Raw genomic sequence first — 19686 nt, 5'->3', positions numbered from 1 at the left:
TAGCAATGAACCTACCCAGCCACAGCCCTGCAGGCCCTGTGAACAGGTTTCTTCTTTGTCCGCAGAGCATGGGAATCCGCTGCGGGGTTCAAGTGGGAATGTTAGATTTCTATTTTAACAAGGTCACTGGATGCAGAGAACAGAGCATGTACGAGAAGCCCAGATGCAGTCCATGCACATACTGCTGGTTCTGTTAACTTCACTAGTATCGTCAAGGTCCATGCAGGCCACAGACCACACTCATTACTTTAACAGAGAGGCTTTAATATAAAGAATGGCTAACCAGGTATAAAATTATTAACTCACTGACAAGTCAAAAAGAGGGAGACAGAGAGAGAGCACACCAATGCTGTCCTAGGCTGGGGAACCAAGTGAAAAAGTTCCGCCATGGACCTCTGAGTGGGGAGGGGGCTGTGGTGGGTGCCAGCACCTCGGGGGGTGCAATAAGGCTGGTCCTGAAAGTACTGGGGAAACTGGAAAATGGATTCAGCTGCTGCTACGGGAAGGAACTGCTGTTGCTGTTGGAGCAAAGTAGTATTGCTCAAGTGACCCTCAGGGGAAGATGAAGCAGACAGGAAGACGCAGGTTCCTTCTTCCTTCTCTGCACCGTCCCCCCCACCCCCCACTAAACCTAACAAAGAGCCAGGCGGGCAACCAGAGGCGGGTGGTAGGATCCCAGCTTCCACATTACAAAGAGCATAGAAGGCTGAGCTTGAAGCTGAGAAAACAAACACTTAATAACTGACAGACCACATAAAAAGTGCCTAACATAACTTTACCAGCCACTGTTCCTTCCAACACAGCCGGATGACTCACTAACCAAAGATTAAATCCAGGATGCCAGTGATTGCTAAGACACACCAATACTTTAGGTGCCACTAAGAAAAGCTGCCACCAGTTAGACTGCCAAGTCTCCATCAACTGTTAAGATGTATCCTTACTGCAAAGATATTAGAGGGTGAAGAAGAAAATGTAGATCTCAGAATTGACAAAACAGCTTAGTATTCTCTAGCAAAATGTCAAATTTAATCAAAACAAGTCATTTCTGTAGAAAACTTACTGAAGAAACCAGATAAAGGGAAATACAGAAAACTAGGAGCTCTAAGAGGGACCTGCTTTAATTTTTTTGTTTGTTTTAACTTTTTACTTGGAGATAACTATAGATTCACATGCAGTTATAAGAAATAAATACACAGAGATCCCTAGTCTCCTCCAATGGCAAATCTTACGTGATTATAGTACAATGCCACAAACTGGGAATTCACATTGATGTAATCCACCAACCTTACTCGGATTTTACCAGATTTATATGTACTCATTTATGTGTGTATTTACTTGTCTGCCATTTGCCGCATGTGGATTTGTACGACCATCACGCCACAGTCAAGATACAGAACAGTTCTGTTACAAGAATCCTGTGCAACCCCCTTTCATAGCCACAGCCACCTCTCTCCCCTACTGATACTAATCTGCGTTTTTTTGTTTGTTTTTTTAATTTGAGAGAGAGAGAGAGTGCACACATGTGCGCATGGGGGAGAAGGGGCAGCAGAAGAGACAGAATCCCAAGCAGGCTCCATGTTTAGCATGGAGCCTGATGTGGGGATCGATCCCACGACCCTGGGATCATTACCTGAGCCAAAATCAAGAGTCAGACACTCAACCAACTAAGCCACCCAGGTGCCCCCGATCTGCATTATTTTTAAGGCGAAGACCTTATTTATTATTTTATCATTATTTGTCACATTGAGTTTTCTTCCATATTTAAAGAGTGATTAAAGAATATGGTATCTCAGTTGGCTTTGGGTTAGCTATTCCTATAGAGTAGTGCACTGCAAAATGGTAAAGACCTTTCCAGATAAGGAAATCTTTTTTTTTTTTTTTAATTTTTAAATGTTTTATTTTTGAGAGGTGGGGGAGGGGCAGAGAGATGGGAGACACAGAATTGGAAGCAGGCTCCAGGCCCTGAGCTGTCAGCACAGAGCCCAACATGGGGCTCGAATTCATGAACCAGGAGATCACGACCTGAGCTAAAGTCAGTCGCTTAACCAACCGAGCCACCCAGGTACCCCGGGAAATCTTATTTTTCAAGGAGGAGATGGCACCATAACCCTATCAAGTACTAGTCGTGTGACCATTGCATTCCCACACTCTCGTCTTCTCCGCCTGAATCTCTGTAGCACTGAATGTTAGCTTCTGTAATTATCACTGTGATTGGTATTATTATAGCCTGATTATGTCTCCCATGATCCAGTTTCGCCATCCTCTGATACATTTTTCACAGAGCAGCCAAAGCGATTTTTATAAAAATAAAATCCAAACATGCCAGTGCTTGCTTAAAATCCCTCCATGACTTTCCGGACCAAGCCTCATTTCCGGAGCCTGCCATTCAGACCTCTTCAAGGCCTGGCACTCACTTGCTCGCCAGCCTCTCTAGACCCAGGGCAGGCAGCTCCTCGTCACCTCCTTCCCCTGGACCGCTGCTCATACCTTTCAGACTCAGGGTGCTGCCTGCTTGGCAAAACCTCCGTGACGCCCTTCACTGTAGGCTTCATGTCCCCTCACTAAGCGAGTACTCTCTTTTTATTGTGATAAGTTATATGTGACATAAAACTTACCATTTTAACTATTTTTAAATGTAGAGTTCAGGCCTTAAGTACTTTATTCGATTTTAACACAAGTTTATTACTCTAGACGCTGCATACATTGCAGTATATAACAGTTACCCATGAAAGAGAAGAGGAAAATAACAGAAGCTACAAACTAGAGAAGACACAGTGTCATTTAATAGGAAGGGTTAAGCGATTATTAACAGTTAAGACCCGAGCTGTCCAATAAGGTGGCCACTAGCCACATGGGGCGATTTAAATGAACTAAAATTAAATAAAATGTGAAAATTAGTTTCTCAGTCATACAGTCACATTTCAAATGTTCAAAAGCCACATGTGGCTACTGGGCACCACACTGGATAACACAGATGTAGAATATTACTTTCTTTTCTTTTTTTGAGGGGCGGAGAGAGAGGGAGAGAGAGAATCCCAAACAGGCTCCATGCTCAGCATGGAGCCCAACGTGGGGCTCAAGGTCACAACCGTGAGATCATGACCTGAGCAGAAATTAAGAGTCAGACGCTTAACCAACTGAGCCACCCAGGTGCCCTCAGAATATTTCTATCACTGGAGAAAAGTTCTTCTGGACAGCACTGCTTGAGACTATTTTTAAATGAGGGGCGCTTTGGCTCAGGTCTAACTCACAGTTTGAGTCTGAGCCCTGCCTCGGGCTATACACTGACAGCTCAGAGCCTGGAGCCTCCTTCAGATTCTGTGTCTCCTTCTCTCTCTGCCCCTCCCTTGCCTGTGTTCTGTCTCTCTCAAAAGTAAATAAATATTTTTAAAAAGAGACTTTTTATTTAAAAAAATTTTTTTAATGTTAATATATTATTTTTGAGAGAGAGAGAGACAGACAGATAGACAGAGAGCAAGCAGGGGAGGGGCAGAGAGAGAGGGAGACACAGAATCTGAAGCAGGCTCCAGGCTCTGAGCTGCCAGCACAGAGCCCGACGCAGGGCTCGAACCCATAAACCGCAAGATCATGACCTGAACTAAAGTTGGCCACTTAACCGACTGAGCCACCCAGGCGACCCAAAAAGAGACTATTTTTTTTTTTAATTTTTTTTTTCAACGTTTTTATTTATTTTTGGGACAGAGAGAGACAGAGCATGAACGGGGGAGGGGCAGAGAGAGAGGGAGACACAGAATCGGAAACAGGCTCCAGGCTCCGAGCCATCAGCCCAGAGCCTGACGCGGGGCTCGAACTCACGGACCGCGAGATCGTGACCTGGCTGAAGTCGGACGCTTAACCGACTGCGCCACCCAGGCGCCCCCAAAAAAAGAGACTATTTTTAAACGAAATGAGAAATACCCAGCTGGTGAAAGACAAGGCACATGGGCAGGAGCAAGGCCACAGCCACAAGGGAAGCTGATGCATGTTGCAAGCATGTAGAAACCCGGTATACGGAGACCACAACCTTGGCCTGTGTCCATATCCAAAGGCCATAAAAACCCCAAGCTAATCTGTACCCAAAGGTATGCTTTTAAGTAAATAATACATGCTGGCAGTAAGGACACTAATCAAAGTGCCAACAGCAGTAGGTGCAGAGGCTAAGAATGGAATGTTAAGATGGTGAAGGCATCAGGAAACCAGCAAGGCCTCTCCAGAGAGGACCATGTTCAGAGTGTTAAAGAACGGACTTCAGTTAGGGAGACAAGGTGAGGAGGGCGTTCCAGGCAGGGTCCAAGGTCACAGAGCTAGTAGGTGGCAGAGCTGAGTTTCAAACACAGGTCTGCTTCCCAGTGATCTTGACCACTCTGCTAGATTGAGGACAGTGCAGGAGCAGAACAATCTGAGGCAGAGGGTGGGTGGAGCCTTAAGAACAACTAGAAAATGACAGGAGAAGGGTCTAAGATAAGCAGGGGCACAAAAGGCTTTGTCTTTCAGGGTAAATTTGGACTTTATCTTGGTGAGGAAGGGCTGAAGAAATCTAGTAAGCAAAGTAATTGAACAACCACATTTCCATTTCAGAGCTAGCCTCCCAGGCACGTGGAGGAAGGCTATCTGGCAGGAGGAGAGGACAAGAGGACAGGTGAATCAGGAGGCAGTGCAAGGTAAGGGAAAGACTTTAGGCTCCGGAGTCAGCCCAGCCAGCTCTACCCAGCACACCACGTTGGACACAGGTTCCCCTCCCTGTTTCCTTTGTGTGAAAGAGGGTACCCCATTTTGCTGGGGGTGAGGGACCAGCCTTTTCTGAGAACAGCTGCCAGAGTTCTGACAACACCCTCCTGCCGTCCTCTCTGGGACAGGGGGCTACGAGGACAAGGCAGGCTTGGAACTGCCAGGACCTCTGGCTTCCAGACTGAAGCAAAGCACGAGCCAGCTCAGCCTAGACCTACAGAGAAGGGTGGGGCCCCAGGCTTCCTAGTACACAGGCCGGTCCATCCCTCTATCGGTTTAAAGGTGTGCGCTTGGTGTAGGCTGCCTGCAACTCAGACCCACGATAAGTTTGTGGTAAGGATTACATAGGACACACGTAAAGCACCAAGCACGCTGCTTGATGAATGTCAGGTACTCAACACAGGTGGTGTTTGTGGTGCTACTAAAATCGTTTGGGCACCAGAAATGCACCTGAACCAAGGCATGCACAGTGAGAATAAAGAGGAAAGATGAAATCTCAGAAAGATACTCGTAGAGAAGTATCAAAAGTGCTTGGTGATGGGGCACCTGGGTGGCTCAGTCGGTTAAGCATCCGACTTCAGCTCAGGTCATGATCTCACAGTTCGTGGGTTCAAGCCCCACGTCGGGCTCTGTCTGTGCTGACAGCTCAGAGCCTGGAACCTGCTTTGGATTCTGCGTCTCCCTCTCTCTCTGCTCCTCCCATGCTCGTGCTCTCTCTCTCTCTCATTCTCAAAGATAAACGTTAAAAAAAAGGGGGGGGGGGGCTTGGTGACTGACTACCTGAGAAAGGTAAGAGAAAAAGAAATGGGTGAGACAGTCATTATCAAAGGAGATGTTTTTGCCCATCAGGGGACATCTGTGAACGTGAGGAAAACCTACTTGTCACAACTGAAGGCACAGGGTACAACTGGCACCTAGTGGGTACAGGCCAAGGATGCTACTCAACACCCTACAACGCCTGGGACTGGCCCCCAAAACAAAGTATTAGCCAGTGTCAAGTGTCCGTTCCAAGGTTTAGAAACTGTGGTCTGAGATGATTTCCAGGTTCCTAGACTAGGGTCACTGGTAAAGACTGGGTTGTCAATCAAGGGGGAGCACCCAGGAGGAAGAACAGAGAGGTCTGGGGCTGGGGGAGGCACGACGCAGGGAATGAGCTCGGCCTGGGATGTGGTAAAACTCGTGTGCCCATTGAGGCACCCAGACAGACCTGCTGAGTAAGGGCTTGGAAACATATCAGAGGAGAGGTCGAGACGTAACAGGAGTCAGTGTTCAAGTGCCAAGGTAGAATACCAGGTCCCAGGAGTACCGAGTTTCTCCAGGAAGCATGAGGAGAGGATGGCAAAGGACAGGTCCGAGGATGATATAAATCTTAGCAAATCATGGCATATAAAACCATGACATCTTCTTTATAATTAATTGAGTTAACGTCTAGGACAGATGCATATAAAAGGACGCTTGTTACCAACAGTATGTCAACAGTTCCCAATCCTCGCCTTTATTTACAACTTTAACACCACCTCAACTGCAGTAAAGAGGAACACTGAGGAAATGTCCAACTCATCTACCTGTTTTAACCACTGAAAGCAATGCCTGACAAATGCCAGAGAAAATAATTTTGACCAAAGTGCTAGTAGTGCCCGGTAAATCTGGAAGCAAGATGGAGTCACAAACTCTCTTATCACTTTTAAGCAAAGACTGTCCAAGACACACATCTTCAAAGCTATTTTATAAAGATAAAACTGTATGTTCAGCAAACAACATTAATGGGCTTGCAGGGGTGGGGGGTGGGGAACAGTGCTGGGTGTTAGTTCGGGAGAACAATGATCAGTATCTACGTCCCCACAGTATGTCACGGAGGACAGGGCGTCTTTATGCCCGCGGTCTTGTCCCACTTGACTGTCGGATCCGTGCAGCAAAACAGTCACACGGGTACTGTCATCTCTGCTTTATAGTCGAAGAAACCATTTCAAAGATTTCTGTGATTTGCCCATGCTCACAGAACTAGTTAAAGGGCAGGGAAGGAGGACATGCCCTGTGAAACCCGAGGCAGACAGGAAGCAGGGAGGAGTATCTGGCCCCTGCTTTATATATGAAAATAAGGGCCAGGCCCAGAACGAGAGTGACAAAACACGCACTTTATATGCATTAGCCTTTCAATCCTTTATGCCTTGGGTTCTATTATCATTCCCATTTTAAAGTGAGAAAACTGAGGTTCAGAGACTTTAAGTAAATTACAAAGTTTTACACATAGTAAGTGGCAGAGCTGAGTCTTAAACCTAGGTCTGTCGATGCCCAAGCCCAAGTTCTTAATTTATTCTTTGTCTTTTGTTTAATGCTGAATTTTCCAGATTGTTTTGGTAAGATGAAGGTTTGGGCTGTTTCTATTGCCAGCCAGATGGCTACATGTCCAAACAGGCTGGAAGAAAGGAAAGCTGGGTCTTTTTATTTTGTTATTACTCTCTATTAAGTATATGATTTGGATAGAGAGGGGCCAGCGTAAGCTGTCATTAAAGCCTCTGTGCTCGAGAATGTTCTAAAGGAAGGCTGCGATCAACATAGACTACAATAAACTGGGGCTCTCTTAGTCAGCTACTCACATTTTGAAGTCTTATCAATAGGAGATTAGGGACAGAAACATTAAATGGCTGACACGTTGAAAGAGAACCTAATGTGGGAAAGAAACATTTTTCCATCTGGCTCAATTACTTACATGCCAAGAAAAAAGAAAATGAAAAGGAGCTGGGAATGTTGCTGCTGTGCTAAACATGTGAATATGCTTTCACATGCCACCAAACCCCCCTTTAGCCAGCTCTTCGGACACAATGTCACGTCTGCAGCGGCAGAAGCTTTCCCAATGCCAAAGTCATGGGACAAACAAAGATCCCTGGGCCTGCCTTTTCCTTCTCCCCGTTTCAAGCATCTCTCATCTACAAAGAATTCAAAACACATGTAAAAATAAGTATTTAGTACTTGAATTACTTTTTGGATGAAGACTTGACATTTCTGTTATTCTTCTAGTCTTAAAAACAATAAAACTTCTGGGGATAACTTTTAAATAGTTTTTATTGTTAAATATTTAGTGCACACAAAAGAACACCCATGTACCCACCACTCAGTTAAAGAATGAAACCTTCCCAGTACCCAGAGCTCCTTGTATCCCTCTATGACCCCACCCCTTCCTACCCCATGAGTTAACCACCCCTCAACTAAAGGCCTGTCAACACCTAGCTTTACCACAAAATGCTTTAGAGCCTAAACAATCTATTTTTTGTTTTATGCATTTTTATAAATGGATTCATACTATTTTATTCTTCTGTGACTTGCTTTTCTCACTCAATACTATGTCCCTGAAATTAATTTATGTTGTGTTACAGTTCATTCATGGAAATGCTGTACAGAGTTCCACTGTTAATGTACCACAACATATTTATGCATCTTTCTTTTGATGGACAGTTAGGTTTCCAATTTGAATGACGGCACACAATTGTCGCTGTAACATCGGGTACCCGCCTCCTTTACAAACATATGTACAAGAGTTCTTCAGTGATGTAGGTTCTTAAAGACAACTCGAACTGCTGGGTCACACTGTCCATGTTTTCCACCTCCACTCATATTGCTACATTATTTTCCTTAGTGATGAGTACAATTTATGCTCTCACCAGAAGAGTATAACAATTCCTGTTGCCCCATATCCTCACCAATTCTTGGTACGGTATTTTCCAATCTTTTAATTTTTGCTAATTTGAGGAATACAAAATGGTATCTCATTGTGGTTTAACTTGCATTTCCTTGATTACTCATTAAGTTGCACCCCCCCCCCCACATTTATTGGCCATTTAGGTTTTTTTCTGCTGTGAAATTCATGTTATTTTCCTACTAGGTCTTTTTCTTATCAATTTGTAAGATTTCTTTATGAATTCTGGATACAAATCCTTTCTTGATATTATGCACTGAAAATATTTTCCCTTTAGTGTAGACACTTTCATTATAGTGTCATTTAATGAAGTTCTTAATTATAAAAAATATGAATGCATCAACATTTTCATCCATGATTTGTGCTTTTGCATCATGTTTAAACATCCTCATCCCAAGATCATAAATATTCTGTATTTGTTTCTGTAAGTATTAAATCTTTCCATATTTCTATGAATCCATTTGGTATTTATTTTTGTATATAGTGTGTCTGATTTGATCCTTACACACAGAAGGAAAATGATCATGTAAAAATGGAGGCAGAAATTGGAGCATTACAGCTACACGCCAAGAAACCCCAAGTATTGCCAGCAAACACTGGAAGCTAGGAAGAGACAAGGAAAGATTCTCCCTGTTGCCTTCTAGAGAGAGCCTGACTCTGCCAACACCTTGATTTCGGACTCCCAGCCTCCAGGAATGTGGGAGTGTAAATTTCTGATGTTGTAAGTTACCCAGTCTGTGGAATTCTGTTGCGGTACCCCCAGAGACTAATCCAATCACATGGAGTGTCCCAGCACCTTTTGTTTAAGAGTCCATCCTTTCCTCTGCTAACCTGCAGTGTCAACTGCCACCTTTCCCTACTGATTGGTAAGACCGGTGCTGTCACAGATTCCATACACATGTGGTCTGAATCTAGGCTTTCTACTCCCGATCTATCCATGCAGTTTTACAACACTGCCTTACTTCTACAGCTCTGTGTTAAATCAGGGTAGGGTAAGTCCTCTTGCTATTTCTGTCCTTCCCTCTTCCGTATAAATTGTAAACCAGCTTATCAAGTTTCAGAAGAAATTATTGGCACTTAAAAAAAAGGAAAGAAAAGCTGGGATTCTTACTTGGAATTGCTTTGAATTTAAATGCCAATTTGAAGAGAAATGACATTTTCATCCTTTTCTAAGTTTTTTTTATTTTTAAGTAATCTCTCCACCCAATGTGGGTGGGGCTTGAACTCACGGCCCCAAGATCAAGACTCACATGATATTCCAACTGAGCCAGCTTTCCAAATTTCTAGGTGCCCCAGAAATCACGTCTTTAAATTACTGAGCCTTCTTACCAAGTCATGACAGAGCTCGATGCTTATTTAGGTCTTATTTAAATGTCTCCTAATATTTTCTCCCATGGAGGCCTTGTTAGGTTTAGTCCCCAAATTCTTTCATTTTCTGTTGCTACTCTAATGATACTTAAAAAAACAAAAACAACTATGATTCTTTTTTTTTCTTCTCTTTTTGAGAGAAAGAGAGAGACGGAGACAGAGAGAGAGAAAGAACAAGCAGGGGGAGGGGCAGAGAGAATCCCAAGAAGACTCCACATTGTCAGAGCAGATCCCAATGTGGGGCTCGATCCACGAACTGCAAGACCATTACCTGAGCCGAAACCAAGAGTCAGACGCTTAACCAACTGAGTCATCCAGGCACCCCTAACAACTATTACTCTTAAACATAAAAAAGATGAAATGCTGATCTTTAGAAACAGTTCCTAGTCATATATTCATGGCCAGTAACCTCTTCACTGACCATCTCATACAGAAGTCAGACGTTTTAATAATGATATTAATCTACTATTTTAGTGCTCATTATGTGTTGGACACTGCCCTAAATATGTAATCCTCACGCCTCTGAAGTAAATTCTATTAACCTCATTCTACAGGTGAGGAAACAGCTGAGGACCCAAAGAGGTGGCTCTGGAAATAAAAATCAGTATTTGGCTCCACTGCATAATTTTTTTTTTTAAGTTTATTTATTTTGAGAGAGAGCACGTGAGTGGGAGAGGGGCAGAGAGGGAGAGAGAGAGACTGTTAAGCAGGCTCTGTGCTATCAGCACAGAGCCTGATGTGGGGTTTGATCCCACGAACCAGGAGATCATGATCTGAGCAGAGATCAATAGTTGGACGCTTAACCAACTGAGCCACCCAGGCACCCCGCACTGCCTAACTTCTTAAATACTATTGTATTGTCCCCTTGTATTGTGGTAGATGACAACAGTAAAATCCACCTTAACTTCAGAATCCAAGAAGAATAATTATTTTCTAATAATCAAAATCCCCTTAGACTGCCCAAATTCACACGGGTTCTCCAAATCAAAATAGCACTGACACTGCATTCAGGGATTCAAAACTACTTTTCTAATTTAGAAGAAAATACTCTCTAGGTGATAAATACCCAACACTTTTAATAATTATATTTAAAAAAAATTAAATCATATAGTAAACCAAGAATGTCACAAAAGCTGATATTTACTTATTTCTGTTTGTTACAATGGTAATTTTCAGATAATTACTCAATTACTTAAATATTCTCAATGTTTAAATGTCAATTTTCAAATTAATGACTCACTTTCAAGTAATGGACCTCACTCAGACCCTAAAGCTTCTAGGTTGATGGTTATTACTACTTCTGTGGGCACGCCAACATCTGACTAATCTTGTGCTTTCGGTGATTACATTACTGCTTTGCGTGTAAATTCTTTCTTAATATATTAGTCACAGAATCAGCATATTCAGAGTACCAGTCATCTTTTGACCTCTAGTCAATACCAAAGGATTCTTTTTAATTTTGATGAATACAAACATGATCTCACCTTACGTTAACAAATAATCTATGAACGAACCTCTACTTATTTAATTATTTTTGTGTTCTACGATGCTACAAATACTTACTAAACTTCTTCTAAGCACTTGGCGTATATCATTGAACACAACAAACACTGACAATTTTCCCTATGAGAACAAGCCAACCAATTGAAAAAAACAGGCCCAGCACCTTCCAGGTGTGGTTCCGGAGTGGCTGGGAATAGCAGATCAGCCTATTAGATCACATGTGTGGAATACATCTGAAATTAAAACCATCGTCAAAATTAATGTATGCGAGGCAAAGTACCCTTTGCCTGCATACGGTTTTCAAAATGGGTACGTGGAACAATGCTGACTGGTAAGATAAAAATGCATCAGTACTTTCAATATAATAACTGCAAGGGTCTCCTTAATATCAGTAATTTCGCTGGATGAAAGAAAATAAAGATTAAAAACCAACGGCCTTTTTCCTATGCCCAATTCAGTGAACTGTAGGCATCCCTACAAAACCCCAGTAATTGGCAACTTATTAAAAAAAAAAAAAAAAGCAGTGGCAGTGGCCGCAGAGAGAGAACAATAGCAGGTTGGTGTAAGTATAGCAGGGCTTCTTGATAGCCCCAGGCGGCTCTGCAGCTGCTCTGCAGTCAATTATTCTCACAAAAGAGCATCCACGAGGCCAGGTAACCCCCGGGTTGGTTACACAAGTTCTCATTCAGAGATACATCATGCTTACAAATAGTGGCACAAGCAATAAAACCCAAGTTCCACAAACTGCTTTGCAACACATACAATTTACTCCAGCTAATCACTTGGAGGCTTTTTCTGAATACGGTGGAACAGAGGAAGCAGAAGGGCAGGTCAACAGCCAGCAAGATGTACACTGCCCGGGTTCCACCAGCCTCTGGGAACCAAAGCAGCAGTTGGTGATTCTGGATGACTGCCCCTGGACACTGACCACAGCATCTTCAACCAGGAGGAAAAGAATTGAACCTGAGTTCCCACTTTACCCTAATGGTCTGTGAATAAGTAGCAGACTCTCAGGTTTCACAGAATGGACCAAAATTTGCATTAGAAGATCCTGCCCCACGCCTGGGTGGCTCAGTCAGTTGAGTCTCCGACTTAGGCTCAGGTCATGATCTCACGGTTCGTGAGCCCCGCATCGGGCTCTGTGCTGACAGCTTGGAGCCTGGAGCCTGCTTCGGATTCTGTGTCTCCCTCTCTCTCTGGCCCTCCCCTGTTCGTGCTCTCTGTCTCAAAAATAAATAAACATTAATTAAAAAAAAAAAAAAAAAAAGAAGATCCTGCCCCATACGTCCTTCTCATAATTAAACCACCAACCCACAGAGACTAAAATACAGTACCAACGGCTTATAAAATACAAAGACTAGATGTTCACAGTCCCTAAAAGCTTAAAGAGATGTGGCAATATATAAAGACAGTTAATGCATTTTGCTCAAAATTTTGTATTATAATATTTCTTTTCTTTTCCTTTCTTTCCCTTTTGTTTATGGTAGGGGTGAGTAGTAGAGGGCTGAAGAAGGCAATGCTATTTGGGTAGAAAGAGGGCAAGAAGGAAAACTGAGGAAGAAATGGAAAGGAGAGAGAGACACATCATAACGGGCAAAAGAGACAAAGTAAGGGTCCACCCCACAACTAACACTCCTTCTGGATTCTAGATCACCGCACCCTGCAGAAAGATGGGGCCAGAATTTTCAGCAGTTTCTGGAGGCACTTCTCGGCTGCACCTGCCATGTGGCAGGAAATGAAAACAAAACATACAATCGCAGAAGCAGAAGGCCTCACCACATGAAAACGTTCTGACGGCTGAACCTAAGGCTATATAAAGAAGATACCACGTCTCAAAAGTTCACCTCAAATGCAGAACTTACTGTAACTGTAAAGATTTTCCATAAGTGGCACTGATCAAAGTAATCATTAAAGAATTTATTGGGCTCTCTTTCCAATTTTGTCTCTTTCACTGCACACTTGTAGATTTCTGCATTCTTATGACATACCTGAAAGAGATCAAAGTAGAACCAAAGGGTATTCTCATGAAGCTGATTTCTATGATGGAAGGGCAAAGATGGGATTGATGGTCAATCCAAAGATCTGATAGAAAGAGGAAGGTGGTTTATATAGCCAGAAGCAATCCTGATGGGAATCCATTAAGGGGGTGAGGCAGACCCTGGGCAGGGGGGATAACCTGGCATGTTGTGACATGTGAAGTCTTTGTGATGCGCTAGAGTGTCTGACACCTGGCTGGGAAGCACCAACAGCACAGGACTGAAAATGGGGTTTGTTCTGAGCTATCGGTGAAGTTTGTTAAACAACACAGTAAACACCAATAATTAGTTCTCTCCACTTAAGGAGGTTGACAATCAGTGGCCACCATTTTTTGAAACCTGCTAGTAAGCTAATGCCAAACTGAAGCCTCTTCCACACACACACACCTTGGCCTCATCAGTCTCAGCCAACGAATGGGCCTGATGTCCTCCTCACTAAATTCAGAAGTATGTTAAATCAAAATGTCAGTGAAAATCTGGGCAAGAAAGGCTACCAAGAAAAGACATCAGGAGTGTAGAAGACAGACAGGATGGAAGCAACGCTGAGGGGCTATAACTTTTGAGATATATAGCAGTACCAACTCCCAGATGGATAATCAGAAAAGCAGAGTACCTCCCACCTGCAATGTCCCCCCTCCAATATTCTACTCAGGCCACGCCTATTCCTATTCCAGTAGGCTTTCTATGCATGGGCCCCGCCCCTTCAACACATCTGCAAGAACCTGAGGTCCCTATGGGCCAGAGATGTGGAGGAAACATTTTGGTCTTCAGAAAGCTATGAGGGTGACTAACCAACAGTGTGAGCTACCCATCTGCAAACTGAGAAACAAGTCATTCGCCATCTTGAAGCAATACATAAATTAGATTGAACTTTTTTATTAAAAAATTTTTTTAATGTTTATTTATTTTTGAGAGAGACAGAGAGAGAGAGGAAGGGGAGCATGAGCAGGGGAGGGAAAGAGACAGGGAGACACAGAATCCGAAGCAGGCCCCAGGCTCTGAGCTGTCAGCACAGAGCCGGACACAGGGTTTAAACTCATGGACCGCAAGATCATGACCTGAGCTGAAGTGGGATGCTTAACTGACTGAGCCACCCAGGTGCCCCACAACCAGGTTTAATTTTTAAAAATGATGGTCTCCTTTTGAAAGACAGACACCCTCTGCTTCACAATTTCCAACCATATCTTTCATCCTACATGAGTTTATATACACTTACAGGTAGCAATGGTTCATTTACATTTCCTCACTGAGTGCAGAAAAATCACAATCTATTTGCAATTACAATCCCCTAAAAATAAGTTATGTGATTCTTTCAAATGTGAAAGGTAACAAGTGGAAATATTCTTGTTAAAACTTATAATAGAAAGTTGGTCATTTGTAAAATAGATATGCCAGAGGCAAAAATGAAAAAAAAAAAAAAAGTCATTTGGAGGTTTTAAAAGCCTACTTTGGTTTTTAAAGCAGCATTTGTAGCAGGGTATATTGGAATATAAACATCAAATTAAGTGACTTTAAACTAGAACAAGTACAAATTCTCTGACTTTCAAAATCCATCAGGCAAATTTTCAAAGCCGCATATACATGATTTTCTTGGCTTATACTACTTGAGACAAAAGTAACTTGACATTTCTTAGTGATTTACATTAAATGATCCTTCCAAACTTAGGCAAAACTCATCTAACTATTCTAAAATTATATGATTTGATGGGCGCCTGGCTGGCTCTGTCGGTAGAGTGTGCGACTCGTGACCTTGGGGTCGTTGAGTTCAAGCCCCACGTGGGGTATAGAGATTACTTAAAAATAAAATCTTTTTAAAAATATTGTATTATTTGAACACGGGCAAATTTCCACACAGAAATGTCAGTAGACCAACACTTGAGCAGAGACAAATCTAGAATGAAACCAATATTTCATATTCCATTATTGCTCAAGGTCCAGCTGTGTTTAGTAAGACCTGTAGACAAGTGTCCCCCGCTGTGTGGTGTTTTACATCACTCTTACAAATCCGCTAAAAGCAAAACTTTATAATAGAAAGGTAACCAAGGATGTTTTAAAGTTTCCAAAGCTAAGTATGCAAAAATATGTTCAGGGCAACTTTTTTTTGTGAGCGGGGGGAAGGGGCAGAGAGAGAGGGAGAAAGACAATCCAAGCAGGTTTAATTTAAATTAAGGACTGTGTCTTCTGATTGCTGACCATTGTAATTCCTAGGAATGCAGCGTGCCTGGCACATCATAAATATCAATATAACCTACAATATATATTCTATATACATCCACATACATAAATAAAATACCTAGAAGAATATGCATTAGTTGTTAACAGTGGTAGCTCCAGGGAGTAGGACTGAGATCAGGTGGGGAGGGATCTTAAAATGAGAAATGGGGGAACTATAATTTTATATACTTACCATGATTTAAATGTTAGGCAAGAATATTACTTTTTAAATTCTTTTTAAATTCTGAAATGATTTCAGACTTCCAGAAAAGTTGCAAATATGGTACAAAGAATTCTTTGTCAGTCTCACGTTTCATCATCCCAAATATTTTAATACATGGTTTTCTTTAAAAAAATTTCTTCTATGTAACTGCCATACAAATATCAAAATCAGAAAATTAGCACTGATTTGTTACTATCATTTCATCTTCAGGCCCTGCTCCAGTTTTGCCACCTGTCCCAGCAGTGGTCTTTACAGCAAAAGGATCAGTTAAGAAACATGGCATTAGTTGACATGTCCCTTTAGTGTCTCTCAGTTTGAAATGGTCTTTGCTTGGACTTCGCATGGCTTTGAAACTTTTGAAGATGATTGCAGGCTATTTAGTTTGTAGAATGTCCCTCAAATTGGGTGTGTTTGATGTTTCCTCGGAGTTTAGATTCAGGTCATGCACCTCGGCCTGAGCATCACTGAAGTGATGCTGTAGTCTCACTGCGTCCTATCATGTGACACAATTTCAACGTGTCCCATTTTGGTGAGATTCACTCAAATCACTTGCTTAAGGTAGTCTATGCCAGGCCTCTCCACTGTACTCTCTTTCCTTTTTGTATTCAATAGGTGTTTTGTGGGAAGGTACTTTTCAATTATCCATTCCTTGAACTCTGAATTTATTTATAAGCCCATACATAGGTTACATTGTGTGAGAACCCTTAGTTTTCTCTTTTCAACAGTTTTTTTTTTTTAAATAATGTTTATTTTGAGAGACAGTGAGAGTGAGAGAATGGGAGAAGGTCAGAGAGAATCCCAAGCAAGCTCCACTTTGTCAGTGCAGAGCCCAACGTGGGGCTCGATCTCACACACTGAGAGGTCATGACCTGAGCCGAAATCAAGAGCTGGACACTTAACCGACTGAGCCACCTAGGTGCCCCTCTTATTTAACAGGTTTTAATCAATGACTTTGACATCTTAAATTCTGATAATCAAATTATCCCAAATTTGGCCAGTGGAACCCCTTCGAACTGCCTTCTGGGTCCTTTTGAAGTGTCTCCATCATTCTACGAAGACATCTTTGCTTTTTAGCGTAAGATATTCCAGGTTCACTTTGAATTTTCTGCTCTAATCCTATAATCAGCCATTCTTCAAGAAGCTGGGGTTCCTTTTAGTAGAAAATGGTATTTAGAAGCCAAGATCTGGGCACGTGATGTGCTCACTGCTATTGGGATGTCGCTGCTCCCAGGCACTCTAACTCCTCTCTATGGAAAGAGCTAAGAAATGTATGTATGCATGCGTGTATTTATAGACATGCATTTTACATCTATAGTATTTCTATATTTATTAGTACTTCTTAAAATCCATGAGTTCACACTAACATTCTGATTCCAATCTCGTATCACAGGGTTTATGCTAGTTTTCTCCCTTTCAGTATCTGTAACTCTCTTCTCTGACAGACTTGCTCGCTCCCATTATCCTTAACATACCTATCTGAGCAATCTTTCCATATTTAACCAATCTCCCAGTGCTGCTGCCACTCCAGTCCTGTGACTGGAGTACCTGTCTCACCTCTCTTTGGCTCTGATACAACACACCAGTGTCTCCCTGTATGTGTAGGCCTCCTCATCCTACTTGGGCTGTGACACCCTTGGCCAGGCCACCACCTACCTTCTCTGTCTACCTATAGGCCTCACGACTGAATTGTTCAGGAAGGAGAAGATAAAGAGAAAAATACTTTAAAAATTAAATGTTTAAAAATATATTTAAAAAAAATGGTATCCATTAAATTGGAACTTGTTATAATTCAGCCAAGATGAAGTTCACTTTTGCATCACCTATGAAGAACAGGTTTGTTAAGTAAATTAATAGCGTAAACAAGCTTGTAACCCAGATGTTTAACCTACTTAAGAAAACTAATTGTTTTCAAGCACTTTAAAATCAGTGGGCATGTACTTGCCTTTAATTATTGTCTAATTACAAATGATTTCTATTTTCTTCATTATGGCTTTGATAACTCCTCTATTTGATTACACTTTAAGAAGTACTACTTAAACTTTATCAAGTTAAAATGCTTTTTAAAATGTCTTTATTAACCAATTTGGCTTTTATTTTTAAAGTTTATTTATTTATCTTGAGAGAGAGAGGGAGAGAGAGCATGCGCAGGGGAAGAGAGGGGCAAGAGAAAGGGGAGAGAGAATCCCAAGCAGGCTCCACACTGCTGGAGAGGAATCCAATGTGGGGCTTGATCTCATGAACCATGAGATCATGACCTGAGCTGAAATCAAGAGTCAGATGCCCAATCGACTGAACCACCCACGCCTTTTTAAAGGAATCATCTGAAATCAGGTTTTAATCATTCACACTGATTTCTCTTTTTAGTTAACCTATCATGCTGCTCAAAAAGAAAATGCCTTCCTTTGGAAGAATCTATCACGGGTATGGAGATACGTATGGATGCGTGTACACGCTTTTTTCCCCCTTCTTGCCATGGGGGCAGTTGAATTCGGCATATTTTTCTATAAGAAACAGCCTTTTCTCCACTACTAAAAACCGGCTGCAACCTTTAGCTCATCATAGAACATCACCAAGACAGTTAGTGTGGCCTGAGGGTAGCCCCGATGTGATCCCCAAGTTCAACTGGAGCCCCAGCAGGTGAGGATGGTGGGGTTGCCAGGGCTCAGAGATGCGAGCCGACTCCCCACCCCCACCCCCTGGCCTTGCCTTGCCTTCATCTCCTTGGGTGAAGGCTGGCACAGCAATGGCTGCCCCCTCCACCTGGGCAGTGGTGTGTACCAAGCCAGCTGGGTGGGTGTTGGTGGTGGGGCCTCACAGTGCCCGGGAGGAGATGAAGTTGGAGGTTTTCCTTATGTTAAACTACGTGTAGGGTTAAATTAATACATACATACACAATAAATAAAGAAAAAGAGAGAAAACAAAACCAAAACCAAAATGTCTTTCAGTGGCCACCCAGGACTGCCCCTAAAAGCTCCCGCTCTGCATGTCATCAGTACTTGCCTCACTGTCCTCCGTTACTTGCTATGGGTGCAGGGCTGAGGACCCCCATGAAGCTATCAGTTCCCATCATTTGAGTCCATATTTTATTTAAGACATTCTACTTTATAAAATAGGGATTCACCCGATTACCAAATTAGTCTGCACTGCATTTCTGAAGGCTTAGGAAGAGAAGACATTCTGGAGTTGCAGCCCCTAGTTCCTCCAACATCCTTGTTTATGTGGCCTCAGACCAGTTACCAACTGGTGGAGACAACTCTCCACATCTGGTCGTCAGGAGGACTAAGTAAGGCAATGGGAAGTACTGGCTACAGAATAGGCACTTCATGAATGTGAGTTCATGATCTCCATCCCCACCCCACTCGTAGCTTCACAGAAAAACATGGTTAGCATTCAGAGCAGCCTTTTCCAATTCTGTCACACACAACATCAGAGAGAACCTATAGAAGAACATGGGTCATGGTTGCCAGCTTCAACTGTGTCTATCACTGCCCCTGACCAAAACAAGGGAAACATGAAAAAATCACCAGCAAGAGTTCTAGGGCCTGAAAATGAGCAATCAATTTATCCCCTGCTCAGGAGAATAGTATCAGTATTCATGTGGGAAAGAAATGAGAAATAAATATAGTCTGTATTTTCTATTTTGACTTCCAAATAAAGGTGCCAACTAATCCTAGAGATCCCAATTAATCCTGGCCTGAGAGTTACCTGATTTTTGCCTAACCAGCTCTGTCAAGTCCCAGTGACTAAATATCAGGATTTACTATCTGATAAAAGAAGATCATGGCTGGCTCAGTCGCTTAAGCATCCAACTTTGGCTCAGGTCATGATCTCCCGGTTCATGGGTTCGAGCCCCATGCTGGGCTCTATGCTGACAGCTCAGAGCCTGGAGCCTGCTTCAGATTCTGTGTCTCCCTCTCGCT

The 19686-nt window shown here is 42.5% G+C and overlaps 1 protein-coding gene across 8 annotated transcripts in view; it reads right to left on the bottom strand.

The window, feature by feature from the left end:
- TNRC6B (trinucleotide repeat containing adaptor 6B) overlaps nucleotides 1-19686 on the bottom strand; it is a 253543-nt gene that overhangs the window by 102179 nt on the left and 131678 nt on the right. Inside the window, exon 1 of one of the 8 annotated variants that reach the window (XM_047864964.1) lies at nucleotides 13282-13340. The exons of the other annotated variants lie outside the window; for them this stretch is intronic. Coding sequence (XP_047720920.1) covers nucleotides 13282-13319 — 38 coding nt within the window. The 5' untranslated portion in view covers nucleotides 13320-13340. Of the gene's footprint in view, nucleotides 1-13281; nucleotides 13341-19686 lie in introns of those variants that run through there. 8 annotated transcript variants of the gene reach the window in all.

This window comes from Prionailurus viverrinus, chromosome B4 (genome assembly GCF_022837055.1).
Source record: "Prionailurus viverrinus isolate Anna chromosome B4, UM_Priviv_1.0, whole genome shotgun sequence".
Classification (NCBI taxonomy): domain Eukaryota; kingdom Metazoa; phylum Chordata; class Mammalia; order Carnivora; family Felidae; genus Prionailurus; species Prionailurus viverrinus.
The sequence above is the reverse complement of the archived record's forward strand: the minus strand, read 5'-3'. Positions and strand labels throughout refer to the sequence as shown.